This window comes from Schistocerca americana, chromosome 4 (assembly GCF_021461395.2).
Source record: "Schistocerca americana isolate TAMUIC-IGC-003095 chromosome 4, iqSchAmer2.1, whole genome shotgun sequence".
Taxonomy (NCBI): Eukaryota; Metazoa; Arthropoda; class Insecta; order Orthoptera; family Acrididae; genus Schistocerca; species Schistocerca americana.
The window spans coordinates 794,470,316-794,495,898 of record NC_060122.1 but is presented as its reverse complement, the minus strand read 5'-3'; the positions used below and the strand labels follow the sequence as shown (position 1 = coordinate 794,495,898).

Here is a 25,583-nt window from a genome sequence, read left to right as displayed (position 1 = left end):
TCCCCAATCCTATTCAATACCTCATCATTAGTTATGTGATCTACCCATCTAATCTTCACTGGAAGCCCGGCCTCTGAAGGAGTAGGATAATCCTGTAACAGTACTACTATAGGACGTGCTGGGTGACTGGATTGGGCAGGTCTTGTACCTGGGTCTTCCAAAGGGCTATTACCCTTGTTGCAAGGGGTTAGTTATGCTCTCCAATATAAGGAAATGACAGATTGCTACTCACACTAAAGATGGCATCATGAGTTGTAGACAGGCATGGCAAAAGACCATTAAACATTCAGCTTTCTGTCAAAGCCTTCTTCAGAAAAGGAAACAAACAAATACACACACACACACACACACACACACACACAGATATATATATTCATTCACACAAGCAAGCACTCCGTATGCACACAACCCCCATCTCCAGCAGCTCAGACCAGAATGCAGCTGTCATGTAAAATGGAAGCAGCAATCTGGAGGAAGTGGGAAAGGGGAAGGGATCTCAGGGTGCAGGTGGGGAGAGAAAAGTTATGGGGGTGAGGGGCAGCACAAGGGGGAGGGGGGTGAGGGGTGGAAATGAGTGGAGTGTGCCAGGACTAGACTGCTAAACAGCACAGGTGCCGCATTGGGAGGCTGTGGAGCAGGGAGGTGACTAGGAGGTGTAGGGCAAAGATGGGCAGCTGCAATGGCAGAGGGCAGCATACAGAGTGTAACGGGGACAAGAACAGGAAGGAGATGATGGGACAGAGGGGTTGGAATCTGTTGGGTGGAGGTTGTGAGGACAATAGATTACCTTAGGTTGAGGCCGGTATAATTTTGGGTGTGGAGAAAAGGATAAGTCCTATATGCACAGTTCAGAAAAGCTGGTGATGGAGTGGAGGATCCAGATGGCCCGAGTTGTGAAGTAGTCACTGAAATCAAGCGTGTTATATTCGGCTGCATATTGTGCCAGAGGAGGGTCTACTTTGCTGTTGGCCACAGTTTGGCAGTGGCTGTTCATCAGGGCAGACGGTTGGTAGTCATGCCAATATGAAAAGTTGAGCAATGATTGCACCGGAGCTGGTATATGACATGGCCAATTTCACAGGTGGCCTGGCCTCTGATGGGGCAGGATAATCCTGTAACGGGACTGGTATAGGGTGTGCTGGGTGGATGGATTGAGCAGGTCTTGCACCTGGGTATTCCTCAAGGAGATGATACCTGTGGTAAGGGGCTATGATTTGGAGTGGCATAGAGATGGACTAGGATGTTGTGGACGTTGAGTGGGTGATCAAACAATACTTCAGGAGGGGTGGGAAGAATCTTAAGTAGGATGTCCCTCATTTCAGGGCATAATGATAAGTAATTAAAGCCTTTACAAAGGATGTGGTTCAGTTGTCCCAGTCCATGGTGGTATTAGATGACAAAGGAGTCCCTCCTTTGTAGTTGGTTCTTGGTGTTGTTGGGAGTATTGGGAGTGTGTGGAAATATGGCTCGGGGGATCTGTTTGTGGGTTAGGTCTGGAGGATAGTGCCTGTCTGTCAAGGCCTTGGTGAGACCCTCAGCATACTGGGTGTGGGAGTTCTTGTCACTGTAGATACACCGTTGATGGATGGCCAAGCTATATGGGAGGGACTTTTTGGTGTGGAAGGGATGACCACAGCTGAAATGCAAATACTGTTCATGGTCGGTGGGTTTAATGTGGACTTGGACATGCCCTGAAATGAGGGACATCCTATGTAAGATTCTTCCCACCCCTCCTGAAGTGTTTTCAATCATCCACCCAACATCCTAGTCCATCCCTATGCCACTCCCATCCTAACCCCTTGCCACAGGGGCAATAGCCCTTTGACCCAGGCACAAGACCTGCCCAATGCAGTCACCCAGCACGTCCTATAGAAGTACTATCCCATCAGAGGCTGGGCTACCAGTGAAATCAGCCATGTCATATACCAGCTCTTCTGCAATCATTGCACAGCTTTTTATATTGATATTACTTCCAACCAGCCGTCCACCAGGATGAACGGCCACCACCAAACTGTGACCAAAAGCAAAGTAGACCATCCTATAGCACAACATGCAGCTGAATGTACCAGGCTTGATTTCAGTGGCTGCTTCACAACCTGGGCCATATGGATCCTCTCCCATGCTACCAGCTTTTCTGAACTGAAGAGATGGGAGTTACCATTACTACACATTCTTCACTCCCAAAATTATACTGACCTCAACCTATGGTAACCTGCTGTCCCTGCACCACCACCCAAGAGCTTCTCCCTATTCTCATCCATCACCCTCACTGTACGCTACTCTCTGCCAATGCACCCAACTGTATTTCCTATTCTCTGCACCTCTCCGTTTTTGCTGCCCGTTTCCCTCCAGCTTCCCCACCTAACTATCCCACAGCCTCCTGACGCTATGCCTGTTGGCAGTCTGGTCCCTGCACACTCTGACAGCCCCCCCCCCCCCCCCCCTCATACCATGCTATCCCTTCCCCTTCCCCACCCTCTCCAGATTGCTGCTTCTGTTCTACTTGGCAGTTGCAGTCTGGTCCGAGCTGCCGGAGATGCCAGTCATATGAATGTGAGGTGTACTTGCTTCTGTGAATGAATGTATGAGTGTTTCCTTTTTTGAAGAAGATTTGGGCAAAAAGCTAAATGTGTAACTGTCTTTTTGTTGTGCCTGTCTGCAACACAATGTGTCATCATTATGGTGAGTAGCAATCTATCTTTTCCTTATATTGTTATGTTCCAACCTGGAAATTCCATTGTTTTATTACGTTCTCCTTTTTACCCATACCCTAATAGAATAAGACTTCAAGGAAGCACAACTGTTCAGGAATTAAGTAGAGAACTTCATGAGGCTTCCAAGGCAAAAGGCAACTCAGTTAGCTTTTGCATACATAATCATTTTATATGTCAGCTGTTATGCTTGCTAGACGTCTCTTCTATTTACATCTTATTGTGTAATTCCATTACTGCCAGTCTTCTAGCCTAAATAAATCATTTAAGAATGATTCCTTCTGATACTTTTTTAAGTTAAAAACCAACATTTGTATGGTGGGGATAAACATGCTCTCAATGTTTTCTCTAAAATGTCTAAAAATTTCTTATAAGAATTGTGTTTACCTTAGCCTATAAGGAAATCAAATTTCATATGTCTTGAATGTAGTGTATCTGTGGCTAATGTGAATAAGTAATGTTAGTGCAAATTGAATGAATGTCTGTCTCTTTTTATAAGAAATGTTTGCTTGTATTTCCTTAAAATGTAACTATCTATAGATTGTATGGAAAAGCTGATCATTACTTCCTATTATTTGTAAGTTAAATGCCTTCATTCAAATGTCTCACTCCGTCACCCACAGTTCAGTCCCATTGGATTTTAACATGAAGCAAAACAGGAAACAAACACAGCTGCTGTTGCAGATTTGTTCATTATTGCCTGGGTCTCTATATAGGAAATCTGATGCACATTACAATTTTGTTTTAGACTTGTTTTATATTTTACAGTATTTGATTTACACTATACATGCTGACATCTATACATGTCACAGACAGAGTATTTTTACAGTATATAAGATATGTACTATTTACAACATGAATAATTCAAGATGTGTAACAAGATAAAATATCTCAATTTTTTATTAGATGTAAAAGGTTAACAACATTCAATAATCAACTCTTGATGCATAATTTATTTCTAAAAAATTAAACTGCAAATGTTATCTTCTGTCAGGTCCCTCTTAATATTCAGTAACAAAACAAGGGCAAATTCATGTGATGTCTGATTTACAATGTTCATCTTGAGATAATAGATGAAGGCAGTCTCTGTATTCTTGGCTGCCTAACAGTGATATTTATGAATCCATAGGTCCAGGACCATACCAGATGGAATAATATTTCTGTCAATAAGGCTTCCTTCATATGAAATACCATCTATAGATGAGCAAATGTAACTCTTAACATTGTAGTTGGTGGCAGAGTTAAAAATTAAAATACAACAGGTCTTTGAACTCACTTGTTTGCCACAAAAACTAGGACATAAGCTGTCATTCAATCTTTACGTGGAAAGGGAAACAATGGTGTGACTGTCACATAATAATAAGTGAAATGATTCATTACATACTTTAGAGAGAGAAGAAGCAGGGGTAGATAACATACATAACAGAGTTCTTTTGAGCAAATGGACTCCTCATTGCTTTATCTATCTGAGAAGAATGTGTTATCATTATAATTTGCTGCTTCATTTATTGATAAACTGTAATCTGACTGGATAAAAGAAAAGTTTCCTGTAATTTTACAATTATTCTGTTACATTTTAAACATATGAAAATCTCCTTGAACTGTTAAACTATTTTTCTCTTTCAAGTTCACTGAACATACTATTTTATTGCCTCTTATGACGCCTGCTGTCCACTCTGACATTAACTTCAGTTTACAGTTTGAGCAACTTTATGGTTTGTGGAAGTTCCAGGATTAAACATAATTGGCCGATATCCTTTACTGTTCCTCACAAAAGGCTGCAGTGATGTAAAACTAAGTCGGTGTGTATTGTCAGTGCGACTTGTGGTAACCTGAAATATACAGAGTTCATATGTCACTTAATAGCTTTGAATAATATTACATAATCTAAAATATTTAAAAAACTTGAATATACTATTTAGAAGCTATAGTTTGACATTAATTCTAATATTCTGGTTCTACTCTTGTTGGTTTTTTATTATTCCAACACATTGTTTAATAAAAGACAATGTAAAACAGAGATGGAAACACCTACTCATTTACTTCATAAAATTGTGTATGGGTGTTCTAATTCAGTTTTTCCATTATCCCCTGAAGTTAGCCATGATGAACAGCTAAAAACTTCATTTATTATGTGTTGTGACTACAACTGCACTGAGATATCAGAAAACACATCCTCATGAATATTTTCTTCAAATCTGAGAGATTTCTAATTATAGTAGACACTGAATGAAATGTCATTCTAAGGCCTTTATTAATGATGATGTATTCTTAAGAGAGGCATAACATTCTCACAGTCACCAAAACCAGAATCCACATGGCAAAAATAAAGTACTCCTCAGATATCTAAATTTTTTGTACTTCCACTGTGAGTGTTTCCATCAACACAAAACATATTCATTTGAAAAGAAATGATTCCAGAATTAGCCTTAAACAATTTAGGGAAGATTTCAAACCCACCCTTTCTGATCTTGAGTCAAATGCGTCAACTACTGCATCACCTCACTCAGTGATATCTCATATCCGTAGTATGCATCAAGTGTTTAAAATAATTATTGGCAGACAGAGAAGAGACTTTTTAGACTTCTCAGTGAAATGAGATGGTACATTGCAATGTCTTTATGAAGACAGTTTCACTTGATTATTTCACGGATTTTTCTGAAAACTGATCTGTTTCTCAGTTTACTACCTCCAATTGCCAGAATGCAAAAGTCAGAATGTATATGTAACTGAAATTAAAACTTTTGTAGTTATTTTTTATGGCAGTCATAGCAGAATAATGACCCCATAAATTACATGCTGCCTAAATCCTGTATTGGCATTGTTGTTGTGAACATCATACTGAACCGTCAGTATTGAAAGATTTAGTCAATCACATAGGCCTCTGTGTTAGTATATAACTGGGATAAAACAGATTAAATTAGGTTATTACTTACAGTGAAAGCTATAGTTCGTAATAAGTTGTATTTGTTATCAATTATTACCTGGAGTGGAGGCAGACTGGCTGGTTCCTGGTCCACACTGTTCAGCATGGAGTCAACTTCCTGTTTTTCTGCATTGGCACTTAAATCTTCAACATTCTGTGTCTCTGAAGAATGCTCTGGACTAGATGATCTGGAATTTAAAACAGTTTTCTAATCAAGTGCCAGCTGTGGTTTTCACTTCTTGAAAATCTGTAAGATGTTTCATCAGCAGTATATCTTTTGAAACTGAATGAATAACTGAGTTAATCCATTTGTGTTATTTGGTAATGTAAGTATACCATAGCAGGAAAATCCTAGAGCAAGTAAAAGTTGACTAAAATGTGAATTGCCTATGTCAATAATTGCCTAAGTCAGTAAGTTAACAAAAATATTTTGGCAGCTGTGTTACATTTTGATGTTTAGGCACACATTAAGGTCAGCATCAGCATCCACGTAACAACTATTATGATAGTTTATGGTAAGAAAACGTAACTTATAAACTAATGCTACAGATTAAAAGTGATCAAATGGACAAAACCTTAACTATAAGTGCTTGAAATAATAATAATAACATTATATATAAAAACAAAGATGAGGTGATTTACCGAACAAAAGCGCTGGCAGGTCGATAGACACACAAACAAACACAAACATACACACAAAATTCAAGCTTTCGCAACAAACTGTTGCCTCATCAGGAAAGAGGGAAGGAGAGGGGAAGACGAAAGGAAGTGGGTTTTAAAGGAGAGGGTAAGGAGTCATTCCAATCCCGGAAGCGGAAAGACTTACCTTAGGGGGAAAAAAGGACAGGTATGTCTGCTTGTGTCTGTATGTGTGGATGGATATGTGCGTGTGTGCGAGTGTATACCTGTCCTTTTTTCCCCCTAAGGTAAGTCTTTCCGCTCCCGGGATTGGAATGACTCCTTACCCTCTCCTTTAAAACCCACTTCCTTTCGTCTTCCCCTCTCCTTCCCTCTTTCCTGATGAGGCAACAGTTTGTTGCGAAAGCTTGAATTTTGTGTGTATGTTTGTGTTTGTTTGTGTGTCTATCGACCTGCCAGCGCTTTTGTTCGGTAAGTCACCTCATCTTTGTTTTTATATATAATTTTTCCCACGTGGAATGTTTCCTTCCATTATATTAATAATAATAACAATAATATAAGAATGCTACAACTGTAATACTAGGTTAAATATCAGCTTAGTTGCCACACCCAATTACTCTTTCTCATACTGTAAAATAAACTGAGTGCTGTAATAAGCAGCTGACAGTTTTCCAGTCATTACCTACAATGATTACTGTCTGGTAACTGGATAAACTGCAGTCAGCTTATATATGCCACACCATTAAGAGAATACTTCAATTCAAGAGCTATCTCAGTGCCTGATTTGCCACTAGTTCTTCTCTATACTTTACAATCCCTACAGATGCATTCCCAATGTGTCACTGGACTAGTACCACTGGAAGTAAGGTTTCTGAGGCTATGGTTGATGCTTTTGTCCAGAGGTGTTTCACCCTCCCCAAGTTTAGAACAACACAGTATGTAATAAGTTGAAGTCATGAACCTTGTGACTCAGTATTATGATCACACTTATTGTTTTCCATACTCATTCAAAAAGATAAAACTGATAAAAAATGCTTTAGTTTTGAAATATTAATTGTCTGTATCTCTCTGATTAAGAATCGTCAATTATATTGACAATATTTGCACATCCTTGTGTGTGAAATTTGTATAACACTGGAATGATCATGAAGTTGTTGAATTCTGTAAGTCTGTTATGAAATAGCAGAATGGAAGTTGGAATGAGGTGCTGGATTCTAAATTCATTTTGTAAACAAATTTTTAAAATTATGAACAAGTACTGTACTCTGACTGTTATTCAGTGGAAGATGTGATGTTCATTAAGAAGTTCTCAGTATGAGGGTGCAAAAGGCATTGGAAACCACTGCCTTAAAGACACAATGTGTATCCACAGGATATATAGCTCACTAATTGAGAAAGTGTCATGACGATCTCTCCATTGGCAAAAGATTCCAGAATAGTTCTCAACTGAGATCTCTGGGAGGGGACTGCCACGGGGGAGGTGACCATGAGACCAAGATTGAATAAACAATAAAAGGATAACATTCTACAACTCAGGGCATGGAATGTCAGAAGCTTGAATGTGGAAGGGAAGCTAGAAAATCTGAAAAGGGAATGCAAAGACTCATTCTAGATATCGTAGGGGTCAGTGAAGTGAAATGGAAAGAAGGCAAGGATTTCTCGTCAGATGAGCACAGGGTAATGTCAACAGCAGCAGAAAATGGTATAATGGGAGTAGGATTCATTATGAAAAAGAAGCTAGAGCATAGAGTGTGTTACTGTGAACAGCTCAGTGATAGAGTTGTTCTTGTCAGAATTGACAGCAAACCAATGACGACAATGATAGTTCAGGTATACATGCCAATGTCACAAGCTGAAGATGAAGAGAGAGAGAGAGAGAGAAAATATATATAAGGATGATGAAAGGGTAATACAGTACGTAAAGGGAGATAAAAACCTAATAGTCATGGGGGACTGGTCTGCAGTTGTAGGGAAAGAGTAGAAGAAAAGCTTACAGGAGAATATGGGCTTGGGACGAGAAATGAGAGAGGAGAAAAACTAATTGAGTTCTGTAATAAATTTCAGGTAATAATAGTGAATAATCTGTTCAAGGATCATGAGAAGAGGAGGCATACTAGAAAGGCCAGGTGATACGGAAGATTTCAGTTAGATTACATCCCAATCAGACTGAGATTCTGAAGCTGGTTACTGGATCAAAAGGCTTACCCTGGAGCAGAGGTTGAGGTTTTCGGGCGCTAAACAGCGTGGTCATCAGCGCAGATACAGACTCAGATCATAATGTAGTAGTTATGAAGAGTAGGTGGAAGTTTAAGAGTTCAGTCAGGAAGAGTCAATACACAAAGAATTGGGATGCAGAAGTACTAAGGAATGACGAGATATGCATGAAGTTCTCTAAGGCAATACAGTTGAAGAGGAATGGACATCTCTAAAAATGGCAGTCACAGAAGTAGGAAAGTAAAACATAGGTACAAAGAAGATAACTGTGGAGAAACCATGGGTAACAGAAGAAATACTTCAGCTGATCAATGAAAGAAGGAAGTACAAAAATGTTCAGGGAAATTCAGAAATACAAGTTGCAGAGGAACGAAATAAATAGGAAGTGCAGGGAAGCTAGGATGAAATGGCTGCATGAAAAATATGATTGTCGGATGGACTGACTCAGCATATAGGAAAGCCAAAAAAACCTTCGGTGAAATTAAAAGCAAGGTAACATTAAGAATGCAATGGGAATTCCACTGTTAAATGCGAGGAGAGGGCACGTAGGTGGAAAGAGTACATTGTAGACCTCTATGAGGGGGCAGATTTGTCATATGTGATAAAAGAAGAAACAGGAGTCGACTTAGAAGAGACAGGGGATCCAGTATTAGAATCAGAATTTAAGAGAGCTTTGGAGGACTTAAGATCAAATAAGGTAGAAGGGATGGATAACATTCCATCAGAATTTCTAAAATCATTGGGTGAATTGGTAACAAAATGGCTATTCACGTTGGTGTGTAGAATGTATGAGTCTTGCGACATACCATCTGACTTTCGGAAAAATATCATTCACATAATTCGAAAGACTGCAAGAGCTGACAAGTGTGAGAATTACTGCACTATCAGCTTAACAGCCCCTACTGTTCAATCTGTACACTGAAGAAGCAATGATGGAAATAAAAGAAAGGTCCCGGAGAGGAAACAAAATTCAAGGTGAAAAGATATCAATGATACGATTCGCTGATGACATTACTATTCTGAGTGAAAGTGAAGAAGAGTTACAAGATCTGCTGAATGGAATGGACATAGTGAATATGCACTGAGAGTAAATCGAAGAAAGATGAAAGTAATGAGAATTAGCAGAAACGAGAACAATGTGAAACTTAACATCAGGATTGACGGTCATGAAGTAGATGAAGTTAAGGAATTCTACTACCTAGGTAGCAAAATAGCCAATGACAGATGGAGCAAGGAGGACATCAAAAGTAGACTAGCAATTGCAAAAAGGGCATTCCTGGCCAAGAGAAGTATGTTGTTGTTGTTGTTGTTGTTGTGGTCTTCAGTCCTGAGATTGGTTTGATGCAGCTCTCCATGCTACCCTATCCTGAGCATGCTTCTTCATCTCCCAGTACTTACTTCAACCTACATCCTTCTGAATCTGCTTAATGTATTCATCTCTTGGTATCCCTCTACGATTTTTGCCCTCCACGCTGCCCTCTAATGCTAAATTGGTGATCCCTTGATGCCTAAGAACATGTCCTACCAACCGGTCCCTTCTTCTTGTCAAGTTGTGCCACAAACTCCTCTTCTCCCCAATTCTATTCAATGGGCAGATGTGGACTCTGACCACAATCTATTGGTTATGACTTGTAGATTAAAACTGAAGAAACTGCAAAAAGGTGGGAATTTAAGGAGATGGGACCTGGATTAAACTGAAAGAACCAGAGGTTATACAGAGGTTCAGGGAGAGCATAAGGGAACAATTGACAGGAATGGGGGAAAGAAATACAGTAGAAGAAGAATGGGTAGCTTTGAGGGATGAAGTAGTGAAGGCAACAGAGGATCAAGTAGGTAAAAAGACGAGGGCTAGCAGAAATCCTTGGGTAACAGAAGAAATATTGAATTTAATTGATGAAAGGAGAAAATATAAAAATGCAATAAATGAAGCAGGCAAAAAGGAATACAAACGTTTCAAAAATGAGATCGACAGGAAGTGCAAAATGGCTAAGCAGGGATGGCTAGAGGACAAATGTAAGGATGTAGAGGCTTATCTCACTAGACGTAAGATAGATACTGCCTACAGGAAAATTAAAGAGACCTTTGGAGATAAGAGAACCACTTGCATGAACATCAAGAGCTCAGATGGAAACCCAGTTCTAAGTAAAGAAGGGAAAGCAGAAAGATGGAAGGAGTATATAGAGGGTCTATACAAGGGCGATGTACTTGCGGACAATATTATGGAAATGGAAGAGGATGTAGATGAAGAAGAAATGGGAGATACGATACTGCGTGAAGAGTTTGACAGAGCACTGAAAGACCTGAGTCGAAACAAGGCCCCCGGAGTAGACAACATTCCATTGGAACTCCTGACGGCCTTGGGAGAGCCAGTCCTGACAAAACTCTACCATCTGGTGAGCAAGATGTATGAAACAGGCGACATACCCTCAGACTTCAAGAAGAATATAATAATTCCAATCCCAAAGAAAGCAGGTGTTGACAGATGTGAAAATTACCGAACAATCAGTTTAATAAGTCACAGCTGCAAAATACTAACACGAATTCTTTACAGACGAATCGAAAAGCTAGTAGAAGACAACCTCGGGGAAGATTAGTTTGGATTCCGTAGAAATACTGGAACACATGAGGCAATACTGACCTTACGACTTATCTTACAAGAAAGATTAAGGAAAAGCAAACCTACATTTCTAGCATTTGTAGACTTAGAAAAATGCTTTTGACAGTGTTGACTGGAATACTCTCGTTAAAATTCTAAAGGTGGCAGGGGTAAAATACAGGGAGCGAAAGGCTATTTACAATTTGTACAGAAACCAGATGGCAGTTATAAGAGTCGAGGGACATGAAAGGGAAGGAGTGGTTGGGAAGGGAGTATTGAATCTGTATATTGAGCAAGCAGTAAAGGAAACAAAAGAAAAATTCGGAGTAGGTATTAAAATCCATGGAGAAGAAATAAAAACTTTGAGGTTCGCCGATGACATTGTGATTCTGTCAGAGACAGCAAAGGACTTGGAAGATCAGTTGAATGGAATGGACAGTGTCTTGAGAGGAGTATATAAGATGAACATCAACAAAAGCAAAATGAGGATAATGGAATGTAGTTGTATTAAATCGGGTGATGCTGAGGGAATTAGATTAGGAAATGAGGCACTTAAAGTAGTAAAGGAGTTTTGCTATTTGGGGAGCAAAATAACTGATTATGGTTTGTTAACATCGAGTATAGATTTAAGTGTCAGGAAGTCTTTTCTGAAAGTATTTGTATGGAGTGTAGCCATGTATGGAAGTGAAACATGGACGATAACTAGTTTGGACAAGAAGAGAATGGAAGCTTTCGAAATGTGGTGCTACAGAACAATGCTGAAGATTAGGTGAGTAGATCACATAACTAATGAAGAAGTTTGGAATAGGATTGGGGAGAAGAGAAGTTTGTGGCACAACTTGACCAGAAGAAGGGATCAGTTGGTAGGACATGTTCTGAGGCATCAAGGGATCACCAATTTAGTATTGGAGGGCAGTCTGGAGGGTAAAAATCGTAGAGGGAGACAAAGAGATGAATACACTAAGCAGATTCAGAAGGATGTAGGTTGCAGTAGGTACTGGGAAATGAAGAAGCTTGCACAGGATAGAGTAGCATGGAGAGCTGCATCAAACCAGTCTCAGGACTGAAGACCACAACAACAACAACAACCTCCTCATTAGTTATGTGATCTACCCATCTAATCTTCAGCGTTCTTCTGTAGCACCACATTTCGAAAGCTTCTATTCTCTTCTTGTCCAAACTATTTATCGTCCATGGTTCAAATGGCTCTGAGCACTATGGGACTTAACATCTGAGGTCATCAGTCCCCTAGAACTTAGAACTACTTAAACCTAACTAACCTAAGGACATCACACACATCCATGCCCCGAGGCAGGATTCGAACCTGCGACCGTAGCAGTCGCGCGGCTCCGGACTGAGCGCCTAGAACCGCTAGACCGCCGCGGCCGGCTATTGTCCATGTTTCACTTCCATACATGGCTACACTCCATACAAATACTTTCAGAAACGACTTCCTGACACTTAAATCTATACTTGATGTTAACAAATTTCTCTTCTTCAGAAACGCTTTCCTTGCCATTGCCAGTCTACATTTTATATCTTCTCTACTTTGACCGTCATTATCAGAGAAGTATACTAGTGTCAAATGTACGCCTTAATTTGAGGAAGAAATTTCTGAGAATGTACGTCTGGAGTACAGCATTGTCTGGCAGTGAAACAAGGGCTTTGGCAAAACCAGAACAGAAGACAATCAAAGCATTTGGAATGTGGTGCTACATACAAATGTTGAAAATTGGGTGGACTGATAAGGGAAGGAATGAGGACATTCTGCACAGAATGAGAGAGGAATGGAATATGTGGAAAACACTGACAAGGGGAAGGGACAGGATGACAGGATACTGTCAAGACACCAGGGAATGACTTCCACAGTAGTAGAGCAAGCTGTAGAAGGCAAACACTGTAGAGGAAAACAGAGATTGAAATACATCCAGCAGATAACTGTGGACATAGGTTTCAAGTGCTACTCTGAGATGAAGTGGTTTGCACAGGAGAAGAATTTGTGGCAGGCTGCATCGAACCAGTCAGAAGACTCATGACACCCCCCCCCCTCCCCCTCCCCTCCCCATTTCATTGTTCATATTTCTATGAAAAAACCCAACTGTTTCACAGCAGGCATTATCTATTATCTAGATGAACTGCCAAACAAGAATTTCACCATCAGCAAGCACAATGTTAAGTAAGAACAATGAGCTTTAACTATTCTACATTCACTTGCTCTTACTAATATGTATTTAATTTTGAAAATGCATGTAAAGTTAGAAAGTTGCTAATTTCTTTAGTACTTCAATTATTGAAGTCAGAGGAGCAAGGGATGAGTCAGATATTCCAGCAATATGGTGTGAGTGCCTCTGTGAAGATTGTGAGGTATCAGGAGGAGCTGGCAGCTAGTTCATTTGTAGTAATTAAAACCTTTGGTTAAAAGTTACATATGCCTTTTCCTGTACCATAGTGTTATAACACATACTTTCAGATCTTTCTTCAGGTTTTCTAAGATTCAACTGAAGTTGCTGTTCTCCACTTACAAGGTTGGATGAGCAGTGCTCATTGTTAGTGTGTCATGCTGTTCATAGCAATAGAAAACTAAATTAGACTAAAAATAGTACCCGAAACACCATCATCTCCTCTGGTAGCACTGCTTTAAACAAAATTTAAAAAATGCAGAAATAGTGTTATACCAACAAACAGCATCACTAGTCCCTTCATTAATCAAAATTGTACAAAGTGTGCTTGCATAAATAGTCTTTCTATATTGTAACTTGTGCTTCGTAGGATTATTAAGATTTAAAAGGTACATTGTGAGCATGCAGTGAAAGCAACTACTAGTTTTTCTATTATGGCAGTAGACTATTCCTTGGGGTTCCACCTAAGGACCATTGCCTTTTGTAGTGAATATTAATGACCTTAGTTACATTTGCCCATTTTAATCGGAGAAGGAACTTACTCACCAGCAACAATATCAGTCTGAAAATAAGGAAACGTATCATGAAAGGTTTTGTTTCGAGTGTGTCCCTATACAGATGTGAAACTTGGACAATTGGAAGAGAAGAGAGAAGACAGCTAGAGGCCCTGGAGATGTGGTGCTATAGAAGGATGATGAAGATCAGCTGGAGGGACAAAGTAACAAATGCAGAGGTGCTTAGAAGAGTACAGGAAACCAGATCTCTTTGAAGGCACATCCAAACAAGAAGAGACAAACTTGTAGGGCACATACTATGACACAACATCATCATTGGAACAATAGCTGAAGGAGCTATTGAGGAAAGGAATCGGCGGGGGCGACCAAGGATATCATACGTGCAACAGATCATGAATGATGATGGATGTAACACATACGTGGAAATGAAGAAGGAGGCAGACAGAAGAGAGGAATGGCACTCTGCTGCAAACCAGCATCAGGGTTGAACACTAAAAGAAAAAGAAGAAGAATTGTTTCTAGATGATGCAAGTATTGTGAGAAATAACACATCTAAAATTCTGCGTATGAAATATTCATGGGCTCTAATACGCTGTTTTCAGCCATTTGATTGTCATTACAATTGAAAAAGACTCACTTTATACATTTTAGAACCTGCATGAGATTTCCACCCATCCATGTATCAGATATAAGGATGCAGAAATAGAAGAGATTAACAATATTAAATTCTTGGGATTATGATTTGACAGTAAGTTCAGCAGCAAGAAGCTTACCACAGAACTGCAGAAATGACTAAAAAAAGTCATTATTTACAATTCAGATGTCATCCACCATTGGTTCATTCCATTACGTCTTATGCTGTCATATTTTGACGTAATTCCTCAAGCCAGGTTAAAGTTTCTGAGTCCAATAGAATGAAAAATGAATTACTGATCATATGAATGTTCTGCAGAAACCTCTTCAAGGAACCGTGTGTGGTTGTTATTGCTGTTAGTATATTCATCCCTTAAATAATTTTGTTGTAAATAATGTATCCCTTTTTTTCAACAACATCCCAGTTCACAAATTCAACACTAGAAATAAGAAATAATCTAATGGTGTGCTTCTGAATGTGCAGTGAAGTTGCTGTTTCCAGTTTATTCACAGTACTGTGATGAATGACTCATTTGTCTTCTTCGGGTACTGCAAGTTTTGCTTTTATGTGTACCTGGTGCCTGGACTAGTTTAGAGACCAGGCAGTGAGTCACATAACAGCAACATTTGCAGTACCTGAAGGATAAGCTGGGTCAATAATTACAATATTGTGCATAAATTGAAACAACAGCTCAACTACATAGCCAGAAGCACACCATCAATTAACTTGCCTAGGAAATCTGAGAGATCAAGAACTAATCTCAAAAAGGTTAAAGGACACTTACTTTTATACAATGAGTGTCCATCATTATGACAGACTCATGTTCAGTATGTTGTCAGCAACTATAAGGAGTGTAATTACTAATAAAGTACACTTTAATAGGTTTTATCTTTTTTTTCTAATTATGAGTTTCTTAGCAGAAGCTGTTGGTTCACATATTAGCAAGCTTTTGTATTTCTCTCTAAATGAAAATGTATGTTTTGATGTTTTTGACTGGTTTCAAATCCTTGAGGACCACTTCAAGGAGATGTGAAATGAACATTAAGTCTAAGCACATTATTTTTGTGTTAAATGTGAGTTCTGCAGTACCATTCTTTCTAAGATGTATCACATCCATGGGCATTTTCTCACTTTCAGCCCATGGAGCACACTGCAAATGTAATCTGAGCTGCACCCTTTCTCCTGGGCTATTAGTCAGACAACATGGGGGAATATGCTCTGAGGAATTAAAAAAAAATTAAAGGAGCTTGAAGCAGTTAGAAGCTCTAAGTTTGTCTGTGAGGCATGCTCACAAAATGATGGAGGCAGGTCACACAGCACATGTTTTTCCAGAAGCAAGGATCTTTCATGTCTTGTTTATAACCATTCCATGGTAAATAGTTTATTGCCTAGTCTTATAAAATATAATTTGTAATTTGACATAAATTACAGTAAGGTGCAGGTCCCAAAATTAGGGTTAATGGTCGGACTCTATATGAAATTTCATGTGTCAAATTTGTTTATATCCAAATGAGTGAGAAACAGAATGCAGTTAATCCATTTATAATAAGTTTAAAACTCAGATCAGTATATATTTCATACTTGTATTCCCTGTTGCCTTGCTACATGGATTTGTCTTTCTGTATTGATTTATAGTAGAATGCAATACAGATCAGTAAAGTAATTATTCAGTAAAAACAAATAATAATGATGATAATAAAAATAATAGTATAATGTGACTTGATCATGAAATGTCAAATGTCTTGGTATTCTTACACTTAACATTCCTACATATTTACTTGTTAATGGTATCTGTGGTTAGTAAGTATGGTCAATATTACGCGAACATACAACCACAAAACAAGGAAGAGAAACAGGTCATCAAAAGTAGTTTCCATTATAGCTTAAAGCTCAGAATGTAGTGCTTCAGTGTAATGCAAAGTTGTGTGTAGACAAAAGGCAGGGAATTTAGTATCCACAGAAATTCAAAGATAAACTGAAGTCATTTCTTACTGGACACTCCTCATCTAAATTATCTGAAAACCTAGAATGGAATATAAACAATATTATGAAATAGATAGCTTGCATGTTGAGTTGCAGACAGGCACAACAAAAAAATTGTTACACATTGAGCTTTTGGCCAAAGCCTTTTTCAGAAACGAAAACACACACATTCACACAAGCACGCTCACTTCACACTCACATGAGCACTATCTCCAGCCACAGTGGCACAGAACACCCCCCTCCCCCTCCCATACACACACATACACCTGATTACATTGTCTACATTTACATCTACAGTCTGCAAACCTCTGTGAAGTGCATGGCAGAGGGTACGTCCCAGTCTATCATTTATTAGGACTTCTTCCCATTCCATTCACATATGGAATACAGGAAGAATGATTGTTTGAATGCCTCTGTGCATGCTGTAATTTTTCTATTCTCATCCTCATGATCCACATGTCAGCGACACACAGCGGCTTGTAGTATACTGCTAGGGTCGTCATTTAAAGCCAGTTCTTGAAATTTTGTTAGCAGGCTTTCTTGGGATAGTTTATGTCCATCTTCAAGGGTCTGCCAGTTCTGTTTCTTCAGTGTCTCTGTGACACTCTCCCATGGGTCAAACAAACCTGTGACCATTTGTGCTGCCCTTCTCTGTATACTTTCAATATCCTCTGTTAGTCCTGGTAGTCCCACACAGTTGAGCAATATTTCAGAACCAGTCACACGAGTGCATTGTAAGCAGTTTCCTTTGTAGACTGATTGCATTTCCCCAGTATTCTATGAATAAACCAAAGTCTACCACCTGCTTTACCCATGACTGAACCTATGAGATCATTCCATTTCAATCTTACAAAATGTTACACCAGGTATTTGTATGATTTACCTGATTCCAGCATTGACTCATTGGTATTTTAGTCATAGGATACTATGGTTTTTTTTTTGTTTTGTTTTGTGAAGTGCACAATTTTGCATTTCTCAACATTTGAAAAAAGTTGCCATTCTTTGCACCATTCTGAAATCTTATCAAGATCTTACTGAATATTTATGCAGCTTCTTTCAGGCAGTACTTTATTATAGATAACTGCATCACCTGCAAAAAGTCTGTCTTTACTATTAATATTGTCTGCAAGGTCATTAATATACAGCATGATCAGCAAAGGTCCCAACACACTTCTTTGGGGCACACCCTACATTACTTCTACATCTGACAATGAATCTCCATCCTAGATAACATGATGTGTTCTCCCTAGCAAATGTCTTCAATCTAGTTACAAATTTCACTTGATGCCCCATATGATTGTACTTTTGAAAATAAGCATAGGTATGGTGTGGAGTCAAATGCTTTTCGGAAATCAAGAAATACTGCATCTATCTGCCTGCCTTGATCCAAAGCTTTCAGTAGGTCACGTGAGAAAAGTGCAAGTTCGGTTTCATATGATGAATGTTTTTGGAATCCGTGGTGGTTGGCATGGAAGAGGTCATTCTGTTTGAGATACTGCATTATGTTGAGCTCAGAATGTGTTCTGTGATTCTGCAACAAATCAATGTCAAGGATATTGGACGGTAGTTTTGTGGATCACTTCTACTACCGTTCTTGCAGACAGGTGTGTCCTGTACTTTTTTCCAAGAACTGGAGATGGTTTTTTTGCACAAGAGTCTATGATAGATTACAGTTAGAAGAGGGGCTAACTCAGCCACAAATTCAGTATAGAATCTAATAGGGATTCAATTGGGCCCTGGAGCTTTGTTCAGTTTTAAGAATTACAGCTGTTTCTCAAAACTGCTGACACTAATATTTATTTCACTCATCTTTTCAGTGGCGCAAGGATTAAATAGGGACAATCCTCCTGTGTTTTTCTTTGTAAAGGAACACTTGAAACCTGAGATAAACATTTCAGCTTTTGCTTTGTTGTCTGCAATTTCAGTTCTTTTCTCATTCATTAGGGACTGGACTCTAGCTTTGGTGGCATATCAGCTTTTACATAGGACCAGAATTTCTTTGAGTTTTGTGAAATATCATTTGACAAACATAAAAATGCATTTCATTCAGCATTTCTTTATCTGTGGTTTTATGCTTTCGTTTACACCTATTACACAGTAGCCTTTGTTTCTTTAGAGACTTATTTACAGTGATTGTATACCATGGAGGGCCCTCTCATTATAAATTGTTCTACTGGGTACACATCTATCCTGTACATGGTCAGTTATTGTTTTAAACTTGAGCTGTAGTTCCTCTACACTCTCCTGCCCTGTGCTGAAAGTTTCAAGTTCCCCATTTAGATATGACATTACTGATTTTTTATCTACTTTACTGAACAATATAAATCTTTCTGCTTATTTTAGTTTCCCTTTGTACCTTGGTAATCATTGTTGCCACAGCCACATCATGGTCACTGATACCAGTTTCGATGTTCAAATCCTCAAAGAGGGCAGGTCTGTTTCTTGACATTAAATCCAACATATTTCCACGATGAGTGGGGGGGTTCCAAACTATCTGTTCCAGATAGTTTTCAGAGAAAGCACGTAGACAAGTTTCAGAGGATGTCTTATTACACTCACTACTAACAGAATTGCAAATTTTCAGTTGATTGTTGGGTGATTGAAGTCTCCACTGATGATTACAGTATGATCTGGGAACTTAAGTACAGGTGAACTGAAGTTCTCTCTACATGAGATCAATCTGGTGGGGAATAGAAGGATCCAATTATCACTTTATGCCCACTCCTGATACTGAGTCTTGCCCAAATAATTTGACATGCAGCTTCAATTTCTATCTGAGTGGATTTGAGTTTCTCATCTACTGCAACAAAGATACCACCTCCATTTCCCATTTGCCTGTCCTTTCGACACACACTTAAATTTTTCATAGCACATCAGACCACCTGAAGTGGAGGTTTGTGTATGGTGAAGTGGGAAATGGGGGGGGGGGGGGGATGCTGGGGGTGGGAGACTGGGTTGTGGGGAAGCCTGACATCGGTTAGGAGGGAGAGGTAAGTTACATCAGTGAGCTTGCCGTGGGGCACAGCATCGTGGAGGACTGGACTGAGAAAGAGTGAGTAGAACAGTAGACCAGAGGAACAGGGAGACTGGAGAGAGGAGGATGTGAGTGAAGAGGGGCGAGGGCAGGGGCTGTAGACCAGGACACAGGGGAGTGTGGGACAACAGCTAGCAGAGACTGAAGCCAGGAGGATTGCAGGAGGCAAGGATGTGTTATAAGGACAATTCCAATCTGTTGAGGAGGGGGCAGGATCCAGATGGCACAGGTCATGAAGCAGCCACTGAAGTCAAGGATGTTGTGTTCAACAGGATGATCATCTCTGCTCTTGGTTGATTCAGGTAGACACGTAACTGATGACCGTGCTCACATAAAAGACTTTGTTATGGTTACAGCAGATCTAGTATGTTATATGATTGAATAGTACATATGTATGGCTGGACTGTAATGCAATATACTGGATGGGTACACAGGACAGGTCTTTCCCTGTGTGTTCTGTATGACCCATGTTCCAAGGGTTAGGAGTAAGTGCCACATAATGGAGGATGAGGTTATTTTGTAGATATTGAGAGCAGTGGAACATCACTTTGGGAGGTGGGAAGAATTGTGGGTAGCATGTTTCTTATTTCCAGACACAAACAGCTATACAGGGTTATGTGTGTAGACTACAACAATGAAATAGCATATGCGGTACTCCTAAAAATTAGAGCAACTATCATTCTTATGAAAGAAAATTCCAGTAGAGCTATTCAAAATATAGAACAGTGATACTAGGTAGCTGTATTTCAAGTACTAGTAACTCTGACAAATCTTCGAGTACCTTTGTTGAAATTTTTAATGGAAGTTATCCACTTAGAACCACATGTAACCAAATGACTAGTAAACTTAATGAATAACTCAAGATATGAAAAGTGCTAGTATCCAGAAGAGGCAACTCTACAATGAACTAAAATACAAAAAAAATTAGCATTTTACTCAGAGTGTTAACACATAAGAAAACTATATTTAAAGTGTTGTGAAGGCTGCCAAACAAATGGCAAACAATAAGTTCATTTTACAACTTAAAAGTAAGACAAGGGCAGTGTGGTCCATTGTCAAATGATAGTCAATCATTTGAGTTAGTAGTAATGAAAGATTAAAGTAGATTATAGCCATGCAGTAAATATAACATAAAATCACCTTATGGAAGAAGTCCACGTGAATAAGTTCCTTAGACTAAATGTGAACAAGAGCTCAAGCTGAATACACATACTGACTTCCTGCCAAAGAATTAAGCAGTTTTGCATTTGCAATACAAATAATAGCAAACTCTGCTGACTTAAGTACACAAAAAATAGAATATCATAGTTAATATAATAGAGGGAAACATTCCACGTGGGAAAAATTTATCAAAAAACAAAGATGATGTGACTTACCAAACGAAAGCTGGCAGGTCGAAAGACACACAAACATACACACAAAATTCAAGCTTTCGCAACAAACTGTTGCCTCATCAGGAAAGAGGGAAGGGGAGGGAAAGACAAAAGGATGTGGGTTTTAAGGGAGAGGGTAAGGAGTCATTCCAATCCCGGGAGCGGAAAGACTTACCTTAGGGGGAAAAAAGGACGGGTATACACTCGCACACATACACATATCCATCCACACATATACAGACACAAGCAGACATATTTAGGTCTTTAAATATGTCTGCTTGTGTCTGTATATGTGTGGATGGATATGTGTGTGTGTGCAAGTGTATACCCGTCCTTTTTTCCCCCTAAGGTAAGTCTTTCCGCTCCCGGGATTGGAATGACTCCTTACCCTCTCCCTTAAAACCCACATCCTTTCGTCTTTCCCTCTCCTTCCCTCTTTCCTGATGAAGCAACAGTTTGTTGCGAAAGCTTGAATTTTGTGTGTATGTTTGTGTTTGTTTGTGTGTCTTTCGACCTGCCGACGCTTTCGTTTCGTAAGTCACATCATCTTTGTTTTTTGATGAATATCATAGTTATTTTGAATATGCCATTAAGTATGGTACAATTTTACTATTTTCTTGTGAAGTATCAGGTACAAGTGCACCTGTAAATCAGAAAGAGTCTTGTCACCCATTATTTCAGAAACTATAAATCCTAACTGTTCCCTCCATACACTTTTACTAAATAATAAAATTCTTACTCAGCAGACAAAAATTATTTGAGGAGAATCATTTTAATCACCTTACAACATGATAAATAAAAAGGATTTTATGCTACTGACACACCTGTTTAAATTATATTCATAGCCTCCACAGTATACAGTGATGACATTGAATAATAAATTAATGGACAAAAACATATTTAACTTTTAGTCAGGGATTCTGTGGCAGAAATTCTACTATTTTGTTTTGTGTGTGTGTGTGTGTGTGTGTGTGTGTGTGTGTGTATAACAAAATTGTATTGTTATTATTATTATTATTATTATTGAATTCTCCCAATAAATGGAAGACATTAACCCTTTTAGTGCCAAATACGATCTGATCGTGATCCAGATTTTCAGCGAAAAATGCCAGTAACGATCTGATCGTGATGCCTTTCTCATTCGCTAGGAAATACTAACAACTTTGCCTTCAAGTGCGGAAAAAATGAATGAGAAAGGCATCACGATCAGATCGTTACTGGCATTTATCGCCGAAAATCTGGATCACAATCAGATCGTATTTGGCACTAAAAGGGTTAAGCAAACAACTCAATCAACTTCTCTATATACCAGGTGTACCGGTATGAAATGAGCGGTTTTTTTTTTTTTTTTTTGTTTTTTTTTCCGGAAAATGAAACATTAATTTTGAACTGAAAAGTAAAAATATTTTATTCAAAGTACTGACCATTGCTTTCTATACATTTGACCACCTTCCTGGCAATTTGTGGACACCACGCCAATAGGAATGTTCGTCTTTTGAAGCAAACCAATCAGACACCCAATTTTCGACTTCTTCATAGGAATTGAAGTGTCCCATTGATGAAAACAAATGGTAGTCAGAAGGGGCCAAGTCTGGTGAATACGGCGGGTGGGGTAGCAGCTCCCAGCCAAGTGTTTTGATTGTGTCCTGAACCAGTTTTGCTTTGTGTGCAGGTGCATTGTCGTGTAAAAATAATTACTTTGCCATGTCTTCTGGCCCATTCTGGTTTTTTTCGGTCAATGCATAGTTCAAATTGATCATTTGTTGTCTGTAGCGATTAGTATTCACAGTTTCACTGGGTTTTTAGAAGCTCATGATACACCACACCTTTCTGATCCCACCATACACAGAGCATTGTCTTCTTGCCGAATCAATCTGGTTTTGCAGTCGATGTTGATGGTTGTCCCAGATTAACCCATGATTTATTTTGCATCACTGGTAACAATTCGATGCAAAATTGATTTTCTTTCATGTGTTTGAAGCAAAATTTGACAAATGGTTTTTCGGTTTTCCATCTGTCCTTCATTCAGTTCATATGGCACCCATTTTCCACACTTTTGGATCTTTCCCATAGCTTTCAAACGGTCAGAAATTGTTTGTTGTGCAACATTTAGCATTGCTGCCATTTGCTTCTGACTCAAAGTATCATCTTCATCCAATATTGCTTGCAATTCGGCGTATTCGAACTTTTTTGGTGGTCTTCCACGTTCTTCATTTCTTACATCAAAATCATTATTTCTGAACCATTGAAACCATCTTTTGCATGTTGCTTCTGATAGAGCATGATCACCATATGCCTCGACAAGCATTCGATGTGACTCTGCAGCACTTTTTTTCAAATGAAAACAAAAAATTAATGCTTTCCGTAAATCATCACTTTCTGGTGCAAAATTCAACATTGTTAACGTGATGAAAACATATGATGATGTTTGTTCCATGACTTGATGTATACTAAATATCTTTGACAGATGTCATACCAACTGTTATAACTTCAAGTTGAACAAATATATTTCAAGGACGACACAATACAAGAAGTCACAGATCAAGTAAACAGAGTAAGACGTGTGTACACTTTAACAGTCAAATCATAACTGAGTCCGAGTCTAGCGGCCGCTGGCTGGCTGGCCGCTTAGGTGGCGCTGCTGCTGCATGGCTGGCAGATAGCGCCGCATGTAGAGGACGCGCGTAACTGTGCGGCGGCACTTTGAAAGATTGGCGAGTCACAACACCAACCAAACAAAAAAAAAAAAAAAAATTAAGGCTCATTCACAAAAATGTTCCCTATCGACACATTTGTATCTTAACGCTCATTTCATACTGGTACACCTGGTATCCTTATTGTTGTTCGGGTAGGCTTTCAATCTTTCCAAGATGGTTTGTTTACATTCTTTCAACCACTTTGGTCTGTACTGTTTTTGTTTTGGTGCTTTGATGTAATTTAAAATTAACACAAAAAGTCTTGACCACAAGAAACCTTTATTTTTGTGGTTAACAGTTTCAGTCAGTCACTGACCATCTTCAGAACTCATACCACGATGGTAGGCTGTGGCAGAGAACGGAGCAGGTGCTATGAACTCCATGAGCATCAACCACAAAAATAAAGGTTTCTTGTGGTCAGGTTTGTTTATGTTCATTTTAAAGTACAAAGAAAAACCATTGTTCTCCGTGAGAAATGTTCTCAAAAATTACTGCTTTAATGTAAATTCCCATTTATCTACATTGTGTCTGAAGGTGTGTCTTTCTAAAACATCAGTTGGTCTTATGTTTGTGTTTTTGAGATCCTTTCAAATTTCATTTAGGCAGGGCATGGAGTTCTTAAGTGATGTTACATAGTCTGTTATACTTTTTCTCAATCACTTTTCTGGTAGTCTGTTGAAATAGCCAAGGAATTTCATTTGCCTTTTCTTAATGTCAATTTCAGTGTCTGAAAACTTTTCTGTTGTGATTGATTGTAGCTGGTAACTGTCTTCGGTACCGGTATATCTTGCTCCTAAAATTTTCCTAACGATCCTTCTGCTTTCTTTTATGATTTCTTCAAGTTTGTATTTTCTGTTATATGTCAGTGTTTCACTTGCGTAGAGGATATTTGTTATATGACTGTGTTGTAGTGCTGAATGTATGTCTGCCTTGACATGGATTCTTTGTTGTAGATATTTGGACTTACACTAATGATGTTTTTGACTTTTTGGAGTGATTTTGCTGTGAGATTTTTTTCAAGGCCTCTTGGGTTTGACGAATTCTCTGAGGTATTTAAAGTACGGGACCCTGTTGATTTTATTGTGTGTTGTTTTCAGGCTCATGATTTCTGTTTTTGAACATAAGAATTCAGTTTCCTCAAATGATCTGTCACCCTACATTTTCTCCATTCTCTTTAAGTATCTTAAGCTATTCGACAGCTGTCTCTTCGTCTTCTCTAAGTATTGCCAAGACATCCTCAAATGGCATGTAGTGGTATGGCATATAGAGGTTGATTTTGGAAAAGCTCAGTAGGACTGGCTTCCAAAATCCAAGTTTCTGGAGTTCTTTTTCACGTTCTTCCATAACCTTGCCTAGGACAACATTGAACTGAACCGGAGAGTCCATCTCCTTGTCTCACACCTGTTTGAATGTCAAAGGGTTCTGAAATTTATTGGGAGAATTTTAGTAAAGTGCAGTTCATCTGTAAAGGAGACTGCATATAGGACACTAGTGAAACCTGAGTACTGCTTGACTGTTTGGCATTCATACAAAGTCAAATTAAAGGAAGACATAAAAGCAATTCAGAGAAGGGCTGCTGGTTTTGTTTCTGGTAGGTTCTAACAACATACAAGTGTTATGGAGATGCTTCAGGAACTCAAATGAGAATCCTTGCATGAAGGTGATTTTCTTTTGGATGAACATCCTGACAAAATGTAGATTACCTGCATCTGAAGCCGACTGCAGAATGATTCTACTGCCTCCAACATACATAGCACATATGGACAATGAAGGTAAGATATGAGAAATAGGGCTTATACAGAGGCATATAGACAGTCATTTTTCCCTCACTCTATTCATGAGTGGAGTAGGAAAGTAAATGAC

At 38.9% G+C, this 25,583-nt stretch overlaps 1 protein-coding gene across 1 annotated transcript in view; it reads right to left on the bottom strand.

Moving 5' to 3' along the window:
- Positions 1–3,466: 3,466 nt before the first annotated feature.
- The window catches only part of LOC124613089, a gene marked incomplete at its 5' end in the record, with an annotated part of 146,726 nt that continues 124,609 nt past the window's right edge, over positions 3,467–25,583 (bottom strand). The window contains 2 exons of the mRNA XM_047141677.1: positions 3,467–4,543; positions 5,696–5,825. Of these exons, the coding sequence (XP_046997633.1) occupies positions 4,400–4,543; positions 5,696–5,825 (274 nt within the window). The remainder of the gene's footprint in view (positions 4,544–5,695; positions 5,826–25,583) is intronic.